The sequence below is a fragment of the Nothobranchius furzeri genome, chromosome 15 (genome assembly GCF_043380555.1).
Source record: "Nothobranchius furzeri strain GRZ-AD chromosome 15, NfurGRZ-RIMD1, whole genome shotgun sequence".
Classification (NCBI taxonomy): domain Eukaryota; kingdom Metazoa; phylum Chordata; class Actinopteri; order Cyprinodontiformes; family Nothobranchiidae; genus Nothobranchius; species Nothobranchius furzeri.
The window spans coordinates 47,032,607-47,055,979 of NC_091755.1; the positions used below are offsets into that span (position 1 = coordinate 47,032,607).

Sequence of the window (23,373 nt, forward strand, 5' to 3'; positions counted from 1 at the left end):
AAAGCTCAAGCCAGCTTTAATGTGGTCTTTCTCCAGAAGAATCATTTCTGAGAAACCCTCCAGAACAAGCCACATCTCTGCAGCGCTTGTGAAATTGTTGTCACGTGTACAGAATGACCACTCTGCCATAAAGTCCTGTAACTCCTGCAGAGAGGCCACCAGCCTCTTGGTAGCCTCCTCACCAGATTCAGTTCCAAAAAGCTTTCTTTGTCTCCGAGGGACAATTAAGGACCCGGTTATTTTAGAGCAGAGTGAAGCAATCCTCTGCAGTCGCTTCCTGTTGTGGAGACGGATGGAGTGGAACCAGCAGATTATTGAGAAGGTGATGATACTCAGCAAAGCTATGGTAAAAAGTCTGTAGAACATCAGTTTCCTCCTTGCACTTCCACACAGAACAAGGGAGGGTCCCAGTTGCACCAAACACTGTCCCCTTCTTTATTGGAGACTTTACTGTGCTGCTCCTTGAGATTGAAATTTTCCGTAGTCTGTCCACAACTCTTTCCCTGAAATCTTTTAAATGTGGATTGCCACCCATGGTCCGTCTGATGTCAGCTCCAGCAACAGCTGGCGTTATTCACAGAGCAATACGATTGTAGTCCTTCAGAGGGGGTGATTATTTTCTCATTCAAAACTTTGACTTGAACTGCACTTTTATAGCGCCTTTCAGTGTCAGTGTATCATTCATCCGTTCACACACTGGTGGTGATGAGCTACAACATAGCCACAGCTGCCCTGGGGCACACTGACGGAGGCGAGGCTGCCAAACCCAGGTGTCACCGGTCCTTCCGACCGCCACCAGGGGGCGGGCGGGGTGGGGTTGGGGGGGGTGGGGGGTAATTTTCTTGCCCAAGGACACAACAGCAGGATTCTCTGGTGGGAGCCGGGATCGGACCTGCAACCTTCTGATTACTGGACAACCAACCCAACCTCTTGAGCTACTGCTGGCCCTACTTATCACTGAAAGAAAAATCATCACAAAGAGCAAAACAAATGACTTTTAATCAAGTGTAAATAACAGCATTCTGTTGTTGCTTAAAGAGCAAGTCACCCCCCCAAATAAACTTTTTTTTTGCTGATAAACTAAATAAACGAGTGTCTAATCGTGCTGCAGACACGTGTCGTCAATAATTTGGCACTTTAGTGCATCTTAGTTAAAATTTAAATATTCTGCCTAAAACTGGCAGTGTTGTGCCGTTGTCAGGTAAAAACTCTGCACTGTATTTCAATTTAAATCTGCCACCGCTATTGGCGAAGAGGTATGCTATGATGTAAACTGGTACATTATGATGTCACAATGCTGTCGTGAGCCTGTGTGTGTGTGTGTATTTGTTAGCAGCTCCGCCTTCTCGGTCTGCCAGGCAACAGCATTTGTTGCATTTTTCAAACATGAAGTGAGAGTGGAGTTAGACTCTGGTAGGGGTTGACTAAGCAAAAGTTTATTTGGGGGGTGAGTTGCTCTTTAAATGATTCGCAGCATCAGTTTTTATTGTTTTTTTGTTTTGTTTGTTTCGTAATTTTACACAAAAAGCTGAAAAGCGATAAGAATTAAAACAAAAATGTTTTGTAGAGTTTTATAGAATAAATGATTAATAATAAAAATAGTGATTCTGTGTGTTAAAGGTCAGGTTTACGTCATGACGCTGCCGGCCGGATGTTACGTCACAGCGCCCAGTCAGGCTGTGTTGATGTTTTGGAGAACGGGAAGAGGGAGACGCTTTTTGTTTTTGTTCAACTCCACCGTCGAATGTAAACAGAATTGTTGTTTCTTTGGTCGGTTTCGGTCCGTTAAGGGTCTTAACTCGGTGACTGGAGCCGAACCGCTCGTTCAGAAGGTGAATAGACCGACTAGTTTTATCCAGAACGGGGACTCGTCACCCTCTGACCGCCTCCCTGCTCCACCATGACGATCCTCCCCAAGAAGAAGCCCAGCTCTGGTGTCGGCGTCTCGGACCACGCCGATGACAGCGACCGTCGGAGCAGCTCCGACCCTCACCAACACCCACACCCGCACGCTGGGCGGACCGGAGCCCGACCCAGAGCCTCCCCTCCGCCGTGGTCTTACCAGACTGCTCCCCCCTCCGCCAGAGAGGACAGGCGGAGCATCGAGGCGAGCTCCCGGCCGCAGCAGGCCTCTCCGCCGCCCGTTGGCTCCGTGTCCCCGGTAGGGCCGGGAGATGGCAGAGACGGTAGCGGTGGAATGGTTACCGGCTCCCGCGGGGAGCTTGTTGTGCCTGCCGGTGTCGTTGGATGCGGCGGGTCGATAGGCGGTTGCTGCTCCGGGCCCGGGCTGAGCAAGAGGCGGCGGCAGGCAGGAACCTGCTCCGGTGGGGTGGTCGCTGCTCTGGCCGGGGGAGGCCAGCCGGGGGTGACCGGACCCGGAGGTGTAGGGTCCAGTCAGGATACGGAGGAAGGAGCAGGGAACAACAGCGAGGACGAGTACGAGAACGCCGCCCGGTTGCAGTTCATGGACCCGGCCACGGTGGAGCAGGTAGGGAGCTAACAGGCTAACGGGGATGCTAACGAGGCTAAACGGGAGGGTTCTGGAGGGTTTGAAGGCTTTTACACAACATTTAACTCCATAAAGAGACCCCACCGTGTCAGCAGTGTCGTGATTAACAAAAGTGTAATCATAAAGGAAACGCCGCTGTAGCGGTACAACACCAGTACTACACTGTTTTCACCACAACGGTCAGGTCAAAGTCTGACCCGCTTCCCAAAGGCTTCAGGTAACCATAGCAACGACTGGGATGCTGTAGTCACACAACAGGTAATAGGGGTGGGGATTTATGAGGGCTGGATGTGCAGGTGGGGGCAGCAGCAACAGTCAGTCCAGATGTGGTTTTAGTGCCTCCCAGCATCCAGATCCAGACCTGTGGTCCTGAATCTGGATCAGCACTTTTCTAGAATGTGGATTTTTTTTTACACCATCAGGTCTCTACTGACCTCGATCAGCAGGCCATTAGACGTAAGCAACATGTTTGAAACCTCAGTGTCATCTTCGATGAACACATGAATTTCGACAAACAGATCAATGCGGCGGTCAAGTCAAGTTTTTATCAACTTAGGACCTGGAAAAAGTCAGTCATGCCCTTATAAGCTCGCACATCGGTTACTGCAATGCCCTATCCAAGTCCTCCATCGCTCGTCTGCAGCTAGCCCAAAATACCGCAGCCCGTCTCCTCACTAACACACCTTGGGGCAGCCATATTACTCCCATTCGCTTAGAACTGCACTGGCTTCCTGTATTTTTCAGAACACAATTCAAATTCATAATGTTCACGAGCATCCATGGCCTCGGTCCTGCCTATCTCTCTGACTCCTTGTCCTTACGTCAGCTAACACGGTCCACTAACTCAGTCCCTCGACCTCGATACAAGCACTGGGGTGACCGCTCTTTTTCAGTCGTGACTCCAGCAGTCTGGAACAAACTCCCTGATGACCTGAGTTTGACTTTTGAGTTATCTTTGTTCAAGCGCAAGCTTAAAACCTACCTTTTCCAACAGGCTCTTCATCAGTAGCCATCCTCTTTAACTTCTGATGATAAAGACTCGCGGGTCTTATTTTGTTTCTGAACCAGGAACGGGCTTTTGGTCCTGATGCTGACAGCCTGGATGTTCCTTTTCCTCTTTGGACCAGAGCTCTTAGACCCCAGCTCTTGAAACAATACTCCAGAGTTCTGATCCAGTTGACCACATTTCTGCTGTTCTGGTCCAACCCAGAGGATTTGGTGCAGCCTCTGAATGGAGTGGTTGCTGATTAGAGATTGACAAATTGGTTTTTCTTTTGCTGATGCTGATATGTAGAGGTCCTGGTCAGCCGTATGGTAAAATGTCACTGATAACATCTAGACGTGGGCGGTGCTCACATTTTAATCCCACCTAGCTTCCTCCACATTTTACCACGGTGTGCGGTATTACTGGGACTAATTTAAAAATGATGACGTAAGCCTTCAAACTGTTGGTTTGGACCTTCACCGTTCAGAAACTCAATAACAAACACTAACAACATAACACACCTAATATTAACAACTTTAATAAAAAAACAAGCTTATAAAAAGATTTTTCACCTGTAAAACCTGCACGTTTACCTTTTTCGGCTTCAGCCCCCAACTGCTGAAAACTCGCTTGTGGCAGACGGCCGGTTACCTTTGGGCTAGTCGTGACATCTGGGGAAGGCTGGCTGCTTATTTCCACCAGAAAGGCCTGTAGTCGTGCCTTTTAATGACGGCTGCAGACAGAAATCTGCCTCTTCAGCTACGGCTCGCTGCTCTGCCGTGCCGACGGGGCGGGCGGCTTTCGCTGTCCTCTTTTGTTTGCACAAATGACCTCATAAGAGTTCACCAGAAGTTGTGGTTTTTTTAAGACTCCCGGTCAGCTGGTACGCGAGCTGCCATTTCTTCTCTCGGCGCTGTCATGTGATGACATCATGTTCATAAACTTTGTGGAACATCTCTAAAATGTCGACAAAACATTTTAAACTATTTAAGTAAAACCAAAAATTCAGCCATGCTTCTGTTTTATGCTTTAAATAACCTTTATTTATTTTTGTTTATTTTTTATCTCTGTCTCCTACGTGCACTGGTTTTTTTCATGACGGTATCGGAACTGACACCGATGCTATTGTTCCACACCGGCTGGATGCGATAACGCCGCCCAAGCCCGACAACATCAGGTTACGCAATCATTTCTGACGCAGAATCTGCTTTTGAACTCGGAGTTCAACCAAACGTTAAATCTCAACACTGTTCTCAGTAGGGATGCAACAATGCCACTTTTTTCCTCGCCGATACGATACTGATACTTGTATCTGAGTACTCGTCGATACCGATTACTGATACCGATACTTCTTCCACACAAAATAATACTATGAATTGGAATACAAATTTTATTTTCTTCTCTGCTTTCAACAAGAAAAGACTGTGAGGTAGATAAAAAGTAAAATATATGAATGGAAATCATCACAAAACTAAAATATTAGGTGAACAGAAATGACAAGTTACAGTGAACTGCATTGGTATCAGTTACTGGTGTCGGGTAACTTATTGTACTAGTTCTCAGTGTTAAAATCAGACGTCTAACTAAAGTTCATTAAAGAGCAAGTCACCCCCTACCAGAGTATTACTCCACTTCCACTTCCTGTTTGAAAAATGTAACAAATGCTGTTGCCTAGCAGACCGAGAGGGCGGAGCCGGTAACAAATACACACACACACACACACACACACAGGCTCACAACGACATTGTGACATCATATGGTACCAGCTAACGTTCTAGGGTACCTCTTAGCCAATAGCGATGGCAGATTTAAATTCAAATGCAGTGCAGAGTTTTTACCTGACAACGGCACAACACTGACAGTTTTAGGCAGAATATTAAAATTTTAACTAAAATGCACTAAAGTGCAAAACTATTGACTACACATGTCTGCAGCACGATTAGACACTCATTTATTTAGTTTATCAGCAAATAAGTTGATTTGAGGGTCAATAGTTTAGCCCAAATAAGTGGAAGTTATCACCTGCCCAGGTGTAGCCCCGCCTCTTTCCTCATGATATGATAAATGAACTGCACTTGTAGCACCTTTCAGAGTCAGAGGACTCCAAAGGGCTTTAGTGTGTAAACCTGCTGTGACCCTGAATCAGATCAGAGGCTTATAAATGTCCGATGATTAATAAATAATCAATAAATAAAAACAGCAGTTTGTTTTTATTCTTCTGTAACTTTCTCTGGTTTTAAAGTTTGTGTTTGTGTGTGTGTGTGTGTGTGTGTGTGTGTGTGTGTGTGTGTGTGTGTGTGTGTGTGTGTGTGTGTGTGTGCGTGTGTGTGTGTGTGTGTGTGTGTGTGTGTGTGTGTGTGTGTGTGTGTGTGTGTGTGTGTGCAGCAGGAGCATTGGTTTGAGAAAGCTTTGACGGAGAAGAAAGGATTTGTCATTAAGAAGATGAAGGAGGATGGAGCATGTCTGTTCAGAGCAGTGGGTAGGTGCCACACACACACACACACACACACACACACACACACACACACACACACACACACCTATACTTGTGTGGGTCCCTCTGCTCACCAGCAGGTGTCAGTGTTTAGTTTTAAATGAGTTTATTTTTTATTTGTTTTCTCTTCGGACAGAAAAGTCGCTCCCTTCACCTTTTACCCAAAATCCTGAGAGTGTGACTGACAGCTCCCCGAAACAGCTCAGTTCTGGTTCTGGTCCGACTGACCAGAACCAGAACTGATCATTTAGTGCTGATACTTTTGAAACGGATCTGTGTAATTTGGTGTTTTTTATCAGAGGAGTTCTGATGCTTTATCAGGAACCGTTAGAGCATCAGCCATAACACCATGACCCAACAAAAGCCGGTTAGGTGGTTCTGATTCGTCCCACCCCCCCCCCACCCCCCCACCCCCCGCTGTGGTTCTGGTTCCAGTCAGCAACTCAGAATAAAAACCCAGAATTTAAAATTCTGGTTTGAAACAGAAAGTTCTGAAGCTTTAGATCATTCTGATGCTTCAGCGGTTTAAGTCCTGGTTCTGTGGTTCTGACCCGGTACTGTTTGTGTTGGACAGCATCTTTGGATCTGGTCTGAACGATCTTAGAGTAAACGTGATGGTGAGCCGATGCCAACTTCTATCATTCATACTGGTTCTGGTGCGGCCCGGTTTCACAGAAACCAGCTGGTTCTGTCTGAATCGCTACGACTCTCAGAAACCCGTTTAGTCTCACACCTCACGTGACCCGGTCTGGATGTGTTTTCTCTCCAAACTCAGAGCTTTCTGTTTCAGAGCCGCAGGCGTGACTTTCTGTTTGAGTGGCGGTTCGGTTCTGCTGCAGCGACCCGCCTCACACCTGCAACCGGGTCTTACCGAAGGCCAAACGCACCTTCTGCTTGTTGTGTTTTTAAAACCTTGACACACACACACTCTTTCTGCGGTTAGGAACACGGGGTTAAACGCTTCCTGGTCCGGACCCCGCAGCTGAGATGTGTAAACACAGACGGGTGTCTCGCCTGTTTCAGGTCTCATTCCAGGTAAATCTGGTCCGACCTGCTGGATGTTTACCTGAGGGCCACGTCTCTGTCAGGTTCCTGCCTGCCTGTAGGTGGCGCTGCCACGCTGCTGCTGCTGCTGAGGAATGTGTGGCGTCCATGTTTGTTGTTGCTCATCATTCCTTTCCTACAAAACAACACCTGACAGATAACAGCTGATCAACACAATAACAGCCGCTGCCTAGCAACCGTCAGCTGATCGGATCCGCTCACAGGCCCAGCTCGGCTCAGCTCGTGTGTGTGTGTGTGTGTGTGTGTGTGTGTGTGTGTGTGTGTGTGTGTGTGTGTGTGTGTGTGTGTGTGTGTGTGTGTGTGTGTGTGTGTGTGTGTGTGTGTGTGTGTGTGTGTGTGTGTGTTTCTTCCAAACATTAAGAAACGTCTGCGTTTTCAGACGTGTGGAGCAACATCAGATTGGAGAGCGTCGCCGCCGCGCTCGCGTAGACGTGATGACCCGGCGTGACCCCAGTGAGTCAACGGGTGTGGAAATAAATCAACGTAACTTAAGAAATTAAAGTGTGACCAAAGAAACTCATTTAGCAAATCAACATAGTGGAGCATTAACCTGACAAAACGTGATTCACAAAGATTTAGTCCAGTTTAACCAGTTCAACCAGTAGGAGCTGGACCAGAGTCTGGCTGGTCTTCCGGTCACTGATCCAACCTCGTCTGTGAAATAAACTTAAACATAAATAAAAGATACAGAAATAATCCAGCTGTAGGAGAAGAGGACCGTCTCCGGAGTCGTTTCGTCCTTCCGCCATGATGGAGTTAGTAGGTTGGGTTTGTCTGTGGAGTCAGAAACTCTGATTATTGGTGATAAATCCCCATTTATCATTTAAGCTGGTAATAATCCCAGTTCCAGCGTGTCGGGAGCAGATAGGCCTCGTCGGTCTGGTGGGAAGGGATGTGAGAAGCTACTGTGTCAGGATCCATCAGGAAAACACTCCGACCCTCCATCATGAGTCAGCACCAGAACTCTTACCATAACCAGGACGCTCCAGGAAAGCCGGAGCAGGATCTCATCGGACTCCGAAGACCCAGGAGGACCAGAGATGTTCCGTCAGACTAACTGGGAACAGGTTTATGGACCGTTTCCTCCTGGGTGTGATCCTGATCTGCTGATGTTCAGTGAGAACCTCCAGCTTTGAAAAAGCTCTGCTAGAATCAGAACTCTGACCACGGCTTCATTCATTCATTCATTCATTCATTCACGTGTCTCCATGGAAAAACTCCCACTTTTCCATGTGATCCCAAACGGGTGGGAGGGTGGTCCTTCACCCATCCGTCTGTGGTCCAGTCAGGAATAACTGGTTCTGATCCCCAGTTCCCTCCTGATGCTTACTGGTTTGTTCCCAGAGAGGAACTGGGTGTTTTCCACCTTCCTGCTCCTCTCACCAGGCTGGATGAACATCTGAAGATGGATCTGCTCCAGCACCACATCTGTTTCATCGATGCTCAGCAGGAAAACATCTGGATCGGTTAGAGCAGCCGTTTTCACTCGCTGGGTTTGAGTCGGTAGGAATGTTCTCAGCAGGGATTGAAGACATCCCAACACCAAGACAGTCCAGATCTCTGTTCGTGTGATGTTTCTGGTGGCTGTAACCATGGTAACGGTCGTCTGTAGACCACATCCTCCATCCTTTAGATGTTTCAAAATGTAAAATAACTTAAGGTTTTTGGGGTCTGACCCCAAATTTGATTATTTACTGAAAACTAAACCAACATCCAGAACCAGGGAGAAGAACCGCCTCTGGTCCGACCAGAACGTCCACTAGCAGCAGGAACTCTGACATCATCAGTCTGATGCGGTTCTGGTTCTGCTCTTCAGCTTCCTGAAGCTCCAGCCACAGCTGGCTCAGCTGCTCCACTGCAGTCACTAAATGTGTGTGAACTCTGTGATGGTGACCTCTGACCTGGTTTACTGCAACGTCTGGGTGTTTAAGTCCAGACCGTGTGTGTGTGTGTTGGAATCTCCAGTCTTTCTCCATCACTACGGTATGTCTGCCTCCTTGTCAGCAGACGGTCCAGAGTCTGATTGAAGTCGGACTTCCCTTCGTCTGCCTTTGTTCCACTTCCTGTCCGTCCTCTTATCCCACCAGAGAGTTAGTAGAACACCTGATGACCCAACACCACGGCTTTACCCACTGGGCTAACAAAGTGTGTAACTAGCATCACCTGCTAGCAGATGTTTAGCTGCTCGTCACCTTGTTGGGTTATTTTGAAGCACTGATGCTGAACAACATTCGAGACCACGGTCTTGATTCGTAAAAGGGTAGAATGCCTTCTCCGGGTCAGGGATGAGGTCCTGCCCCAAGTGGAGGAGTTTAAGTATCTCGGGGTCTTGTTCGCGAGTGAGGGAAAACTGGAGCGTGAGATCGATAGGCGATTGGTGCTGCATCTGCAGTGATGCGGGCGTTGTACCGGTGTGTCGTGGTGAAGAGAGAGCTGAGCCAGAAGGCGAAGCTCTCGATTTACCGGTCGATCTACGTTCCTACCCTCACCTATGGTCACGAGCTTTGGGTAGTGACCGAAAGAACGAGATCACGGATACAAGCAGCTAAAATGAGTTTCCTCTGCAGGGTGGCTGGGCTCTCCCTTAGAGATAGGGTGACAAGCTTGGACATCCGGGAGGGGCTTGGAGTAGACCCGCTGCTCCTCCACGTTGAGAGGAGCCAGTTGAGGTGGCTCGGGCATCTGGTCAGGAGGCCATCGATCCATCCATTTTCCTCCGCTTATCTGGAATCGGGTCACGGGTGCAGCAGCCTAAGCTGAGAGGCCCAGACTTCCCTCTCCCCAGCCACTCGGGCCAGCTCTTCTGGATGAATCCCGAGACGTCCCTCCACCGTGTCCTCGGTCTCCCCTTAGGCCTCTTTCCAGTTGGACGTGCCCAGAAAACCTCACCTGGGAGCCGTCCAGGAAGCATCCTAATCAGATGCCCGAGCCACCTCAACTGGCTCCTCTCGACTAGTTAGGATGCCTCCTAGATGCCTCCCTGGTGAGGTTTTCCAGCTGAGAGGAGACCTAAAGGAACACAGTGAAGAGACGGTCTCCACGCTGGGGGAGGGTCTGGTCCTCCCTGTTTAGGCTGCTGCCTTGACGACCCGACCCCGGATCAGCTGATGAAAATGGACGGATGGATGATGCGGAACTGATCAGATGCTGCTGTGTATTATTAGAAATAGTGCTGAACTTATTAGTTATTCCCGTGTTATGCTGGTAGGGATGATCGGCCCTGGGGCGACTGACAGGAGGGAGAAGCCACGCCCCTCCGACCTCCACCGGTAAGATCAAACGTTTGAGCAGCTGTAAAGTTCCTGTTTGGGATGAAAACATCTTAAGAATAATTTTACAGACGAGCAGCTAAAGGACTGATGGTTTTAAACGGAACATCGGAGTTGGGCACGTTTGGCTGAAACTGGGTGACCTGAATCTGAGGGATTTTCAGTCCCTCCTCTGCTTCAGCCTGCAGCTTCGCTCGCCGTTTGTCCTCGGGTTTTATCTTTGGTGACACAAACGTAGAGTCAACAGTGAGTCAGAGCTGGACGAGCACAAGTCACGCAGGGCTGATAACTCCATCGCCTCAGGGTCTCAGAGGACTATTAGAACAGCAGGTTGTTGTCTGGCTGAAGAGGTCTGCAGGAAGCGCTCGAAGGCCAAAGAGCCGTCAGTCAGCCAGAGCTCAGCAGCTGCAGCACTCTACTACCCAGCATGCCTTGCTGCTGACGTCAGGGTGTGGTCGGGCTGCAAACAGCAGATAAAAGTTTTGCAGCTAACAGAATCTCACCAGGATGAATGCAATTCTCACTGCTGAGGCTCCGCCTCTTTCTAAGAATAATGTCCAGGCTGACCAATCAAATTCTTCACTGTAGTTTCCTGTGCTGTGCTGTGTGTGTGTGTGTGTGTGTGTGTGTGTGTGTGTGTGTGTGTGTGTGTGTGTGTGTGTGTGTGTGTGTGTGTGTGTGTGTGTGTGTGTGTGTGTGTGTGCGCGTGTGTGTGGTATTATTAGTTCTCTAGAAGTCTATCTGTGGGGTTTTCTCTGTAAACGACCATATTTACAGCTTTTCTCACCTCTTAGTTTATTTTCTGACATTACATTTCCAGTTAAGATGATGTGTTGGTGTTTCCTCTCATGGTCAGTCTGTACGGCGGAGATAAGTTTCTGTGCTTCAGGCTGCGGGGGCATTGACAGTAAAGTTGATTCTGATTCCTGAAACCTGAACTTGAGATCTGCTTTTGTTTCCTCTCCTCGGGATCTTTATAGAAACAAATAAACTTCAGTTGAATTCTGTCTGAACAGCAAATGCAGGCTCATCACTAAACGGAGGCGTAACGGTGCACATATTTGGGGTTTTTGGTTCATGGCCCGTATAAAATGGAGTACGCTAACTAATACAGCTAGCCCGGCTCTGGCTTTGCTTCCTGCTCAGCTGCTCTGAGCTGAGGAGCAGCCTGTGAAGATGGGGGCAGTTTGATGGATGGATCAGGAACCAGCAGAGAGAACGGGAGTCCCCCCCCCAGACATCAGAGATGATTAAAGTGATTCATATGTATTGGTCATCGGTGAAGAGCGTTTCAGTCGCTGCTTCAGCTGTTATGGGCGACGGTGGCCCAGGAGTTAAGTGCTCGCCCCGTAATCGGAAGGTTGCAGGTTCGAGCCCCGCTCAGTCTGTCATTGTTGTTGTGTCCTTGGGCAAGTCACTTAACCCACGTTGCCTGCTGGTGGTGGTCGGAGGGACCGTGGCGCCAGTGCTCAGCAGCCTCTCCTCTGTCAGCGCGCTCCAGGGCAGCTGTGGCTACATTGTAGCTCATCACCATCAGTGTGTGAATGAGTGAATGACTGATTGTGTTGTAAAGCGCCATGGGGGGTTCCAGGACTCTAGAAGGCGCTATATCAAATACAGGCCATTTACCATAAATGATTTAAATATTTTAATTTTATGCATTTTTATGTATTATTAATGCTTGCCAACTCCGGGTCGGGGGAGAGGTCCTACCTCAAGTGGAGGAGTTCAAGTATCTCGGGGTCTTGTTCACGAGTGAGGGTAGGAGGGATCGGGAGATCGACAGGCGGATCGGTTCGGCGTCTGCAGTGATGCGGACTCTGAGCTGATCTGTCGTGGTGAAGAGGGAGCTGAGCCAGAAAGCCAGGCTCTCGATTTACCAGTCGATCTACGTCCCAATCCTCACCTATGGTCATGAGCTTTGGGTAATGACCGAAAGAACGAGATCGCGGATACAAGCGGCCGAAATGAGTTTCCTCCGTAGGGTGGCCGGGCTCAGCCTTAGAGATAGGGTGAGGAGCTCGGACATTCGGGAGGGACTCGGAGTAGAACCGCTGCTCCTCCGGATCGAAAGGAGCCAGTTGAGGTGGTTTGGGCATCTGGTCAGGATGCCTCCTGGACGCCTCCCTGGGGAGGTGTTTCGGGCATGTCCTGCCGGCAGGAGGCCCCCGGGTCGACCCAGGACACGTTGGAGAGGTTACATCTCCAATCTGGTCCGGGAACACCTTGGGGTCCTGCCGGAGGAGCTGGTGGAGGTGGCCGGGGAGAGGACGGTCTGGTGCTCCCTAGTTGGGATGCTGCCCCCGCGACCCGGATAAGCGGAGGAAGACGATGACGACATTTTTATGTAATCTGACTAGTTAGTTAGAGAGTTTAGTGCCACTAAAGTTTTACTGAGAAACCATAACCCTCGTCATGAACCGTGCCAGGACGCTAAATCCAGAACCGGGACTTTAGCTGTGCCACCATGTTCTGTTTGTCTCAGATTTGGACCAGAACTGGGTCAGACATCAGCTTCTGGTTGGACTGGTTAGCTTACATAAACAATCAGAGCTTCTGACAGAACCAGGACCAGATGGTTCTGGAACAGCTCTGGGTTTAGGACTGATGAGAGGCACCTGCTCTGGAACTGGACCTGATTCAGGAGTTGATCAAGAACCTTGTCCTGTTGGGATGGTCCAGAAAGCATCCCAACATGGTTCTGTTTTACAAAACCAAACCAGGTCTTTAGAGGTTCTACACCGGAACCAGAACCGAACTCCAGAACTCTTCTGGGACAGCGTTCTCCTGGCTGCTTCTGATTGGCTGTCTCAGTGCCGTGATGATGTTTGTCTGCACGCTTCGGTTTGATCCGGGGGGGGGGGGGGGGTGGGGGGGGGGGGTTGGTACGAGGCCCAAATACGGATCAGCTGTTTCACAGAGACCTGGCTGGCTGATCCAGTCATCATCATCATCTCTCTGAGCTTCTGACTCACCTGCTGCAGCTGAAAACTCCGAAGCTGCTGCAAAACTTTCTGAGTCACACAGTCGGAGCTCAATGTGAAGCGAGCCTGAGTCTGAACAGACTGGGTCTGGATGTGGGTCGGGTCGGGGTGGTTTGTTTTTGGGGAGATTCCTGTCTTTATTGCTGCTGCTCCATCCTCTGTTAGTTTAGTTTTTAGTGTGCGTGTGTGTGTGTGTGCGTGTGTGTCTGTGCGTGTGTGTGTGTGCGTGTGTGTCTGTGCGTGTGTGTGTGTGTGTGCGTGTGTGTGTGTGTGCGTGTGTGTCTGTGCATGTGTGTGTGTGCGTGTGTGTGTGCGTGTGTGTGTGTGTGTGTCTGTGCGTGTGTGTGCGTGTGTGTGTGTGTGCGTGTGTGTCTGTGCGTGTGTGTGCGTGTGTGTCTGTGTGTGTGTGTCTGTGCGTGTGTGTGTGTGCGTGTGTGTGTGTGTGCGTGTGTGTCTGTGCGTGTGTGTGTGTGCGTGTGTGTGTGCGTGTGTGTGTGTGTGTGCGTGTGTGTCTGTGCGTGTGTGTGCGTGTGTGTGTGCGTGTGTGTGTGTGTGTGCGTGTGTGTCTGTGCGTGTGTGTGCGTGTGTGTGTGTGTGCGTGTGTGTCTGTGCGTGTGTGTGCGTGTGTGTCTGTGCGTGTGCGTGTGCGTGTGTGTGTGTGCGTGTGTGCGTGTGCGTTTGCGTGTGTGCGTGTGTGTGTGTGCGTGTGTGTGTGTGTGCGTGTGTGTCTGTGCGTGTGTGTGCGTGTGCGTGTGCGTGTGTGTGTTCAGCTGAGATGCATCTTTAACTTTGTGTTATCTTTTTGTTATAAAACTAAATATTTATTATTCGACGTTCCATTTTGATAAAATCAGCCAATCTTTCTTCCGGAAACAGATTATTTATTTATTTGTTTATCTATTTATTTGTTTATTTGAAGCTTTTGGTTTTTTGTGGACTCGACATCTGTAGAAAATGAATTGTTTAAAGTAACAGGAGTGCGAGGTCAGCAGTAGCTCAGAGGGCGGGGCTGTAACTCTACATCCCCCTACTGACCAATCACAGAGGCTGTCAGCAGCCGCTGTCGCAGGTGACGAAGGAGGAGGAGCTAACAGTCATGGAGAGGGAAACAACTCACATCGTAGTCCACTTGAAAACAAGATGGTTCATCTCAAGTGATTTTATGCTAACGTGGGCAAAATCGTAGCAACTTTTCTGTTCACGAAAGAAAAACCCACAGCGGTCTCAGAAATGACTTGAATCTGTTCAGGGCACCGCGAAATCTCAAGACCACCACGGGATTCTAGAGAGAAGTGTGTGAGCGGGCCAAAATACCCGCTGAGAGGTGCAGGAGCCTACTGGCCGTTACGGGAATCGTTTGATTGCAGCGATCGTCTCCACAGGTTGTGCAACACAATATTAAGTTAGGGGTACCGCCATCTTTGCCCAGGTCTGTTCCAGCTGTTTATTTATTTGTTTGTTTTTTTAATAACTCCACTGAAGCATAGTTCAAAAGCAATGTCAGACTTTCACTGGTTACATTTCATAGAATTTTTATTTATTATTACTTTTGTCAGAGTCGAGTCATTTCTGTGACCGTTGTGGGTTTTCCCTCATTGACCGAAGGGTACCGACGATGTTGTCCACATCTGTAAGTTCATAAAACGAAATCAATGATAACCTCCGCTAATAACAATATCACTATGATTGTGTGTGTGTGTGTGTGTGTGTGTGTGTGCGTGCGCCTCAGCTGATCAGGTGTACGGAGACCAGGACATGCACGAGGTGGTGCGGAAGCACTGCATGGACTATCTGGTGAGGAAGCGACTCGTTGCTGTAAAATCCGGAGCTTTCATCTCGTCGCCCGTTTTTAACCACATTTTCTCGCTCAGGTGAAGAACGCCGACTACTTCTCCAACTACGTGACAGAAGACTTCACCACATACATCAACAGGAAGAGGAAAAACAATTGCCATGGCAACCACATCGAGATGCAGGCCATGGCCGAGATGTACAACAGGCCAGTGGAGGTGTACCAGTACAGCACAGGTGAGTCCTGTCCCCCTGCTTTACAATCAGCCAATCGCATCGTAGTTTGCTTACCTTACTCCGCTTCCTCCTGCAGAGCCAATCAACACATTCCACGGCATCCACCAGAACAACGACGAGCCAATCAGAGTCAGCTATCACCGTAACATCCACTACAACTCGGTGGTGAACCCAAACAAGGCCACGATCGGGGTCGGCCTGGGGCTGCCCGCCTTCAAACCCGGGGTACCAGCACACACATCTCTCATCTCCTCCAGCTCGTACTGGTTTCCTCATTTTCATGTGTGTGTGTGTGTGTGTGTGTGTGTGTGTGTGTGTAGTACGCTGACCAGTCTCTGATGAAGTCAGCCATAAAGACGTCGGAGGAGTCGTGGATCGAGCAGCAGATGCTGGAGGACAAGAAGAGGGCGACGGACTGGGAGGCCACCAACGAGGCCATCGAGGAGCAGGTGGCCCGGGAGTCCTACCTGCAGTGGCTCCAGGACCAGGAGAAACAGGCCCGACAGGTACCGGAGCAGCTCAGTGAGGCCAAAACAGAGTCTGGCGGGTCAAAGTTCAGGAACGATTCCAGAGTTTGACGTGCTGTCTTTCTGCGGGACAGAAGTCTAGGTTGTTGTGTGAACTTTGACCGTGTTTTCAAAGTCTCCTATCAGAGGTCTCCAACCCATCTGTTAGATGTTGTTATGGCAACCAGCAGAAAACATCCTGGTTTTCAGTCTGATTGGTCGGTTTGATGTGGTTCTGCAGCTTGTAGTTCTAGTCGTAGATGTTGGAGATGAAGTTAAAGTCCCATTAGTTGTCACACACACAGGTGTGTGTGCGAAAAATGTTCTCCGCATTCGACCCATCCCCTGGGGGAGCGGTGAGCTGCAGACAAGCCGCGCTCGGGAACTATTTGGTGGTTTAAACCCCCAATCCAACCCCTTAATGCTGAGTGTCAAGCAGGGAGGCATTGGGTCCCGTTTTTTCAAAGTCTTTGGTCTGACCCGACCAGGAATCGAACCCTGATCTCCCAGTCTCAGGGCGGACACTCTACCACTAGGCCACTGAGAAAGGTCACGAATCCCACGGCCTTTCTATGTGTTCCAGCCCCGTAAGGCCAGCGCCACCTGCAGCTCGGCAACGGCAGCAGCCTCCAGCGGCCCAGACGACTGGAGTGCCCGGTCGCCACGGCAACGAGACTCTGACCCATCTCACTCTGATCTCACGACCAGCTCATCAGCGAACAACAAGCCCCCCTCGCCTGCAGGAGCCGCCCTGATCCTGAGCAAACCGCCATCGCCCTGCGCCCCAGGTGACTGACACACACACACACACACACACACACAGAAATGTTAATGTGCGAGGCTGATGACTGATAGGCTACTTTAAGCTAATGGTAACTGACAGCTAACGGCTAGTTCAAGCTAACGGCCCCGTCACAGTTAACAGCTAGTCTGGGCTGAAGGATAGTTTGTTAGAATCAGAGTCCAGAGTGGCGCCGAGCTGATGCAGAACCTGACTGGTGTGTTTGTGCTCAGGTCCAAGTAATCAGAGTCGTCACCACTTGGAGTACAGAGCCATCATGCAGGAGATGTCTCCCACAGCGTTTGGTAAGACACTTACACACACACACACACACACACTTACACACACACACTGAAAGATAGACACAGCTGTCAGTCACTTCTGTTGTTTACAGTCAAACCTCAGCTGGAGTCAACAGGAAGCAGCTGAGCAGAGCATTGTGTGTGTGTGTGTGTGTGTGTGTGTGCGTGTGTGTGTGTGTGTGTGTGTGTGTGTGTGTGCGTGCGTGCGTGCGTGCGTGCGTGCGTGCGTGCGTGCGTGCGTGCGTGCGTGCGTGCGTGCGTGTGCGTGTTTCTGAGCAACTCTGAGTTTATATCAGGGACCAAAACATTAGAAGTTCCTGTTTGTTGTGTTTTGTTTGTCTCTGAGCGGACGGTCGTGTGTCTGTAAACACTCAGATAATTCCACATCATCATGAGAACCAGATTCTGCCGATCCTCTCTGAGCTTCTGCAGCTTGTTGTCATGGCGGCTTGTTGTCACCCCCCCCCCCCCCCCCCCCCCCCCCCCGTTCGGTTTGAGCTCCTTCCTGTTTTCTGCTTCTTGTCTGGGTTCGGGTCGTTAGAGTCCGTATTCTGGTTCTGAAACTGAACAGTTCTCACCTTTTTTTGGTTTGGTTTCAAGATGAGCAGCGAATAAAGCAGCAGGTAAACTCGCTTCTGATTGGCTGCTGCGGATATGAGACGTGAACCTTCGGCTCTTTGAAGGTTAAATGAAAAGGAAACTTCAAAACCAACTTCCTGCTTCGTTAACTAACCCGACCAATCCCAGAACCAGCTCAACCAGTAGACTCCTGTTGGTGTTCAGTAACTAAACCAAAATCTTTATGAATTTGTTTAATTAGCCTTCATTCAGTAAATATTTTTTTATTCTGAAAAACATAAATGTTGTTTTCTTTGGTTTTATTCTTTAAGTTGAGTCTTTGAGGCATTTTTTAACCTGGGTTAGTCAGCTTTACCAGGTCACCTGACACACCTGCTGAAGGATGGATAACTGTTTAATATTAAATAACCCTAACCACCTAAACTCAACTATGAAGAAGAACCAGAACACGGAGACGGACCCGACTGGGTCAAAGGTTACTCAGAACCCATTTAGATCAGGAACCAAAGTGTGTAAGGTCCACCCTGACAGCAGGGGGCGCTGTGTGTGTTTCAGGTCTGACGGACTGGGAGGACGATGAGATCCTGGCGTCGGTTCTCGCCGTGTCCCAGCAGGAATACCTGGACAGCATCAAACACCAGAGCTCCTCCAGCACCGCCATGCATCGAGATAGGGAGGCGTCGCCCGACAGCAGCTGATACCCGGGTGACGCCAAACTCCGGCCCCTGCCATCTCACCCCCTCCTCCCCCGCCTCACCTCTGACCTTCAGACAGAGCTCAAACACAACAACGATGCACTCTTTTTTTTATTTTTTTCATCAGCTTCCTCTTCCTCTGTCTCACTTCCTGCTCCTCCCACTTCCTGGTACTTCACAGACACAGCTGGGTCTTACCACTGATCTGAGATCAGTTATTATTTAAAGTCAGCAGCTTCCAGCAGTTTGAGTTTTACTCCTCTCGTCAGTCAGGCTGAACAACCCCAACCCAACAGAACCCGGTGGCCGTCCCACTAACAAGTCTTATGAACTCAGCCACCATGTTGTCCCACCGCTGTCAGCCATGTTGTAGCAGCGCGGCTCATCTTCATCAGACGAACTGAAGCCTTCAGCCTGTAACTCCTCTTCATCATCACCGTCATCATCAGACTTATTTAGCTGCATGTTTAATCGACCACAGCGACATCATAGAAAAGCAACAAATAAAAAAAGGAGAAAAATAGAAAATTGTCATACTTATCCTCTTAATGATTGATTATTGTTATTATTAATAATATAAGTTTGTTTTATTTTATTTTTGTTTGTTTGTTTGGGAAGAAAAAAGTTTTTTCTTGGAATAAAAGAGAAAAATGTTTCTGAACCACGTCCGAGGTTTCTATTCAGTGTGACGGACGACGCAGAGAGACGATTAGAAGATTCATCCTCGAGTCCTTTGGCGTTCGGGTTCCTTCAGTGGGATTATTTATAAAATGTAAACGAACAACAGGATTTGTTTGTGAATTTTGGTAAAGTGAGATTAGTAGCAGCTGATATTGATGCCTACAGGAGCAGGAAGCCGATCCCTGATCTGATAATGGAGCTGACCTGGTGCACCCAACCGGATGTTTACTGAGCTCTGGCCTTTTTAGGAAATCTTAATGAAACGTGCCAGGTGACCCAGTTCAGAATTTGTATTTTCTAAACTTTATTTAAACTTTAAATAAAATTGTCACGTGGTCGGGTCGTTTTAACTTCCTTATTTAAAGCTTTGGTTCTCCTGCAGCACAGAGACGTGATGTAAACAACAGAATGTTCAAATTGGTGAACAATTGTGTAAAAATGCAGAAATAATCAGTGAAACCGCGAAAAGTTCAACACAAAACTACTAAGAGCATCAGGATTTCCGAGTGTCATGAACGCGTCTCCACTGATCAACTGACAGTAAACTGCTGGGCGCGTGCCGCATAGAGAAACTGAGTGTATGGGTGCGTGCACGCGAGTTTGAGGGGAAACCGTCGTCCGGTTTCCCATCAGCCTGTCCGCGCGCGCTTTCCCCGCCTCTCACCGTTCTCACTTCTACGAATTCTTCCCCCGCGCGGTTTCAATATTAATGAAGCGGAGCTTGAATCTCATTGGCTGAAAAGTTCAAAACATTGAGCACACGTCGCTGTTCTGATTGGACGAGGGGCACACAGCGGGGCGTGGTCCCGAGCGGGATATAAAGCGGGACCAAAACAAACGCGGAGATTCAGAGGGCGGTTAGAGGAGCGCGAGACGCTTACCGACCCAGTTAGCTTCACGCACTCCCGTTTCACTGGAGCTCGGGTTGGTTTTATCGGGTTTAAAACACAGCAAACCGAATTCCAGCGGACTCTTTGGAAAAGTTTCACTCGGGAATTCCGCCCACGGCAGAATGGAGTCGGCGTTCTCCCGCCGAGTCTGACCATGTTTGATAAAAGAACCGTGGAGCCCCACGAGGAGGAGCAGGAGGAGACCATGGAGGAGAAAGGTGAGATCCTGCTAAAAGTTTTTACCTCCAGTTACTTAATCCAGGTTTTACACCTTAATCTTGTTTCTGGAATGATTGGGATTTTATTTTCCTGGTTTGGTTTTTGTCTAAACTGGTTCTGGTTCTGCCCCCCCAGTAAAAGAACCGTTCTACAGCAAGTACCGGTGCGGTCCAATGCTCGGCAGCGGTGGTTTCGGTTCAGTGTTCTCGGGCCAAAGACTTTCTGATGGGCTCAAGGTGAGCAGGTTCTGTGCAGGTCTCCGGATCTGGTCTCTGGTCCCGGACTTCAGACTCACTGGTCTCCTATTTTGTCCTTCCAGGTTGCCATCAAGCAGATCTCCAGTGACCGGGTCCAGCAGTGGGCCAGACTGGTGAGTGCTGCTCAGGTTCGGTTTAGTTTTCAGGTCTACTGCGCCCTCTACCGGGCAGGCAGGAAGGGGATAGTTAGTTCCCACGGGAAGTTGTGACGTCACGGCTCAGCTATGGGGTTCCCCCCAGTGACTAACTGGTTCCTTCCTCTGCCTGGGACATCCCCTTCCCCATACGCACCTGCAGACAACAGCTCAGGGAGAAAACCCCAGAAGCCGAGTTTCAGTTTAGACTGAAAAACAAACAAGTTTCTGATGTTTGTTGTGTTAATAATCCGTGACCCCTCTCTGCCTTCAGCCCAGCCAACTCCGCCCGGTTCCCATGGAGATCGCCCTGCTGCAGCGACTGTCTGAGGTCGGGGGTCACAGCGGCCTGATTCGGATGCTGGACTGGTTCGAGGTGGAGGGGCGGGGCTTCTTGCTGGTGATGGAGCAGCCGCCTCAATGCCAGGACCTGTTTGACTTCATCACGGAGCGAGGCGCGCTGCCTGAGGGGCTTGCGCTCAGGTGAGTCCCACACCTGCCGTCGGACCTTGCTCTGTTCTGTTGCAGCCGTGTAACGCCCTGCTTTGGCTCCACCTCCTGCAGGTTCTTCAGGCAGATTGTTGAAGCTCTGCTCTTCATCCACGTGCATGGTGTCGTGCACAGAGACATCAAAGATGAGAACATTGTGGTGGACACGAGGACGCTGGAGGTGAAGATCATTGACTTTGGGTCTGGAGCGCTGCTCAAAGAGAGCGAGTACGACGAGTTTGATGGTGAGCGGTTCAGCTGGTGGCGATGATGATGATGGTGGTGGTGAAGATGAGGGGTCTAACTCTCCTCTCCTCTGCAGGTACGCGGGTCTACAGCCCTCCAGAGTGGGTCCAGACCCGCTCCTACCAAGCCGTCCCACTCACCGTCTGGTCCCTCGGGGTTCTGCTCTTCGACATGGTCTGTGGCGACATCCCGTTTGAACGAGACCAGGAGATCATCAAGGCCACTCCCATCTTCACCAGACGTGTCTCTAAAGGTGAGCGAAGGCTCCGCCCCTTACAGACCTGATTGGTTCATGTTTATAGAGTTGGTTGACTTTTGTCTCCGCCCTTTTTCAGAATGCCAGGCTCTGATTCGCTGGTGCCTGTCGTTCCGGCCTGAGGACCGCCCCTCCCTGGAGGAGATCCTGTCTCACCCGTGGATGGAGGGAGGCGAGGAGGAGGAGGAGGGTCACAGTTCGCTGCCCAGTGCATCTCTGTGACCTAACCGGATCAGAACTGGGATTGAAATTCCTGAAGACATTCTTTATAAGCGACTCTGGGTTTCCATCAGACTGCTGTCCTGATCCGGGCCTTATTTATTGATTATTTATGCGTTTGATTTGTTCCTGCTGGAGGAGATGATGACGAAGAAGAAGAGTGGAACTCTGGTTCTGAAGAGGTTTTGGACAATTTGCTGCAGTTTGCTTTAACTTGAGTTAAAGTTCTGATGGATCAGCTGCTGGTTTGTGGTTCTGTTAGAACAGCTGAAGCCTTAAGTTCAGGTTTTCAGAATGGAGTCGTGTTCTGATGCTGCTGTAATGTCTTGTGCTGACCCGTTTTACACTCAAAAGTGGCTTCTGGGCCACTTGGTTCTGTTTATTTATGTTAAATAACTATTTTGGATCCAAAGAAAGCAAAGGTTCAACATTTGAATAAAGCGTTTCAGTCACCTGATCTGTTTGTCCTTGTGTGGTTGGACGGTCCCACTTGGGCCTGGTTCTGTTTACCGGAACACGGGTGTCTAAAGCTCCACGTTTCTCTTTAATAAACATCCTAAACACATCAGAACATTTCTGGGTCCATTAGAACCAGTTAGGAAACTCCATTTGTCCAGCTCCGGGTCAGCATCTGTTACCGTGGAGACGGATGGGAAATTACAGCATCTGTTTCCATGGAGACAGAAGCAGGAAAGTTTGTTTACTACAAAGTTGCAGTAAATATTTGTGTTTAGACAAATGTATTAATTGATGTGTTTCACAAATTAATTCAGATTTCAGTTCAACATCAGTTTATAAACAAACTGACCTTCATGTTCCTGTTGTGTTCAAACCGTTTAAAGCTGAAAAACAAATGTCTCCCCCTGCTGGTCATTAGGCAGAGTTACATAAACCAGAACTCCCAACAAAATAACTCAATCTGAGTCGGAAAAGCTCTGCACTAAAATCTCAACACGTTTAACGAGAAACGTTATTGTAATGTCAATAAATAATCATTGTTGGTTGGGCGGGTTGTCCAATAATCGGAAGGTTGTAGGTTCGATTCCTTCTCCGGACAGAAAATTCTGCCATTGTGTCCTTGGGCAAGACACTTAGCCCAACTTGCCTGCTGGTGGTGGTCGGAGGGACCGGTGGCGCCTGTGCTCGGTGGGGCCTCGCCCCTGTCAATGAGCCGCAGGACAGCTGTGGTTAGGATGTAGCTCATCACCATCAGTGTGTGAATGAATGAATGATACTCTGTAGTGTAAAGCGCTTTGGAGTCATCTAACCTTGAAAGACGCTATATAAGTGCAGGTCATTCATCGTTCAATTTCTATATTTTTACACCTAGATGTAATTTTCATTAGTTACTTCTTTCCTCTATGTCAGCAGGTTCCTTCTGCGTTTTATTTTTATTTTTTCCATGCGTTATATTCAACAAAGAACTCATTCTGACACCCGGCTGCTTCACGGTTAACCGTAAAAACGAAATAATCCACGTTTAGTACAAATATATTTATCAAATTAAATAAATGTGTACTTGAGAAAAGAAAATAAGTTAAATTTTAACTTTGTTTTCATTGCATTTGAACGTGTTTCTTTGTTCTTTCATTCATGATTTTTGTTCGTTTTTAGCTTCATTGGCTGATTTTAACCGACCAGCTTTTTTATTCATCTGTTGTTCACACAATTGACCGGCAGGTGGCACAAAGGTGCCTGGAGAATGTCACGTGGTACTTCCTTACAGCCAATAGGAGCTTTCTGCTCCTCCGACCAGGAGGAGAACAAGAGAGCGTTTGTTTGTAA

The 23,373-nt window shown here is 49.0% G+C and overlaps 2 protein-coding genes across 2 annotated transcripts; both read left to right on the forward strand.

The window, feature by feature from the left end:
• The first annotated feature begins 1,675 nt into the window (after positions 1-1,675).
• On the forward strand, positions 1,676-18,383 carry otud5a (OTU deubiquitinase 5a). Its single transcript, XM_054746263.2, has 9 exons — positions 1,676-2,488; positions 5,880-5,973; positions 15,036-15,100; positions 15,178-15,334; positions 15,411-15,559; positions 15,655-15,840; positions 16,424-16,628; positions 16,855-16,926; positions 18,058-18,383. Exons 1-9 carry the CDS (start codon positions 1,901-1,903, stop codon positions 18,198-18,200), a joined length of 1,659 nt encoding a protein of 552 aa, XP_054602238.1. The 5' UTR covers positions 1,676-1,900; the 3' UTR covers positions 18,201-18,383.
• A 1,393-nt stretch (positions 18,384-19,776) lies between these two features.
• Positions 19,777-21,765, forward strand: pim2 (Pim-2 proto-oncogene, serine/threonine kinase). Its single transcript, XM_015977210.3, has 7 exons — positions 19,777-19,986; positions 20,123-20,223; positions 20,307-20,357; positions 20,653-20,861; positions 20,943-21,112; positions 21,190-21,366; positions 21,449-21,765. Exons 1-7 carry the CDS (start codon positions 19,923-19,925, stop codon positions 21,589-21,591), a joined length of 915 nt encoding a protein of 304 aa, XP_015832696.1. The 5' UTR covers positions 19,777-19,922; the 3' UTR covers positions 21,592-21,765.
• Positions 21,766-23,373: the final 1,608 nt, after the last annotated feature.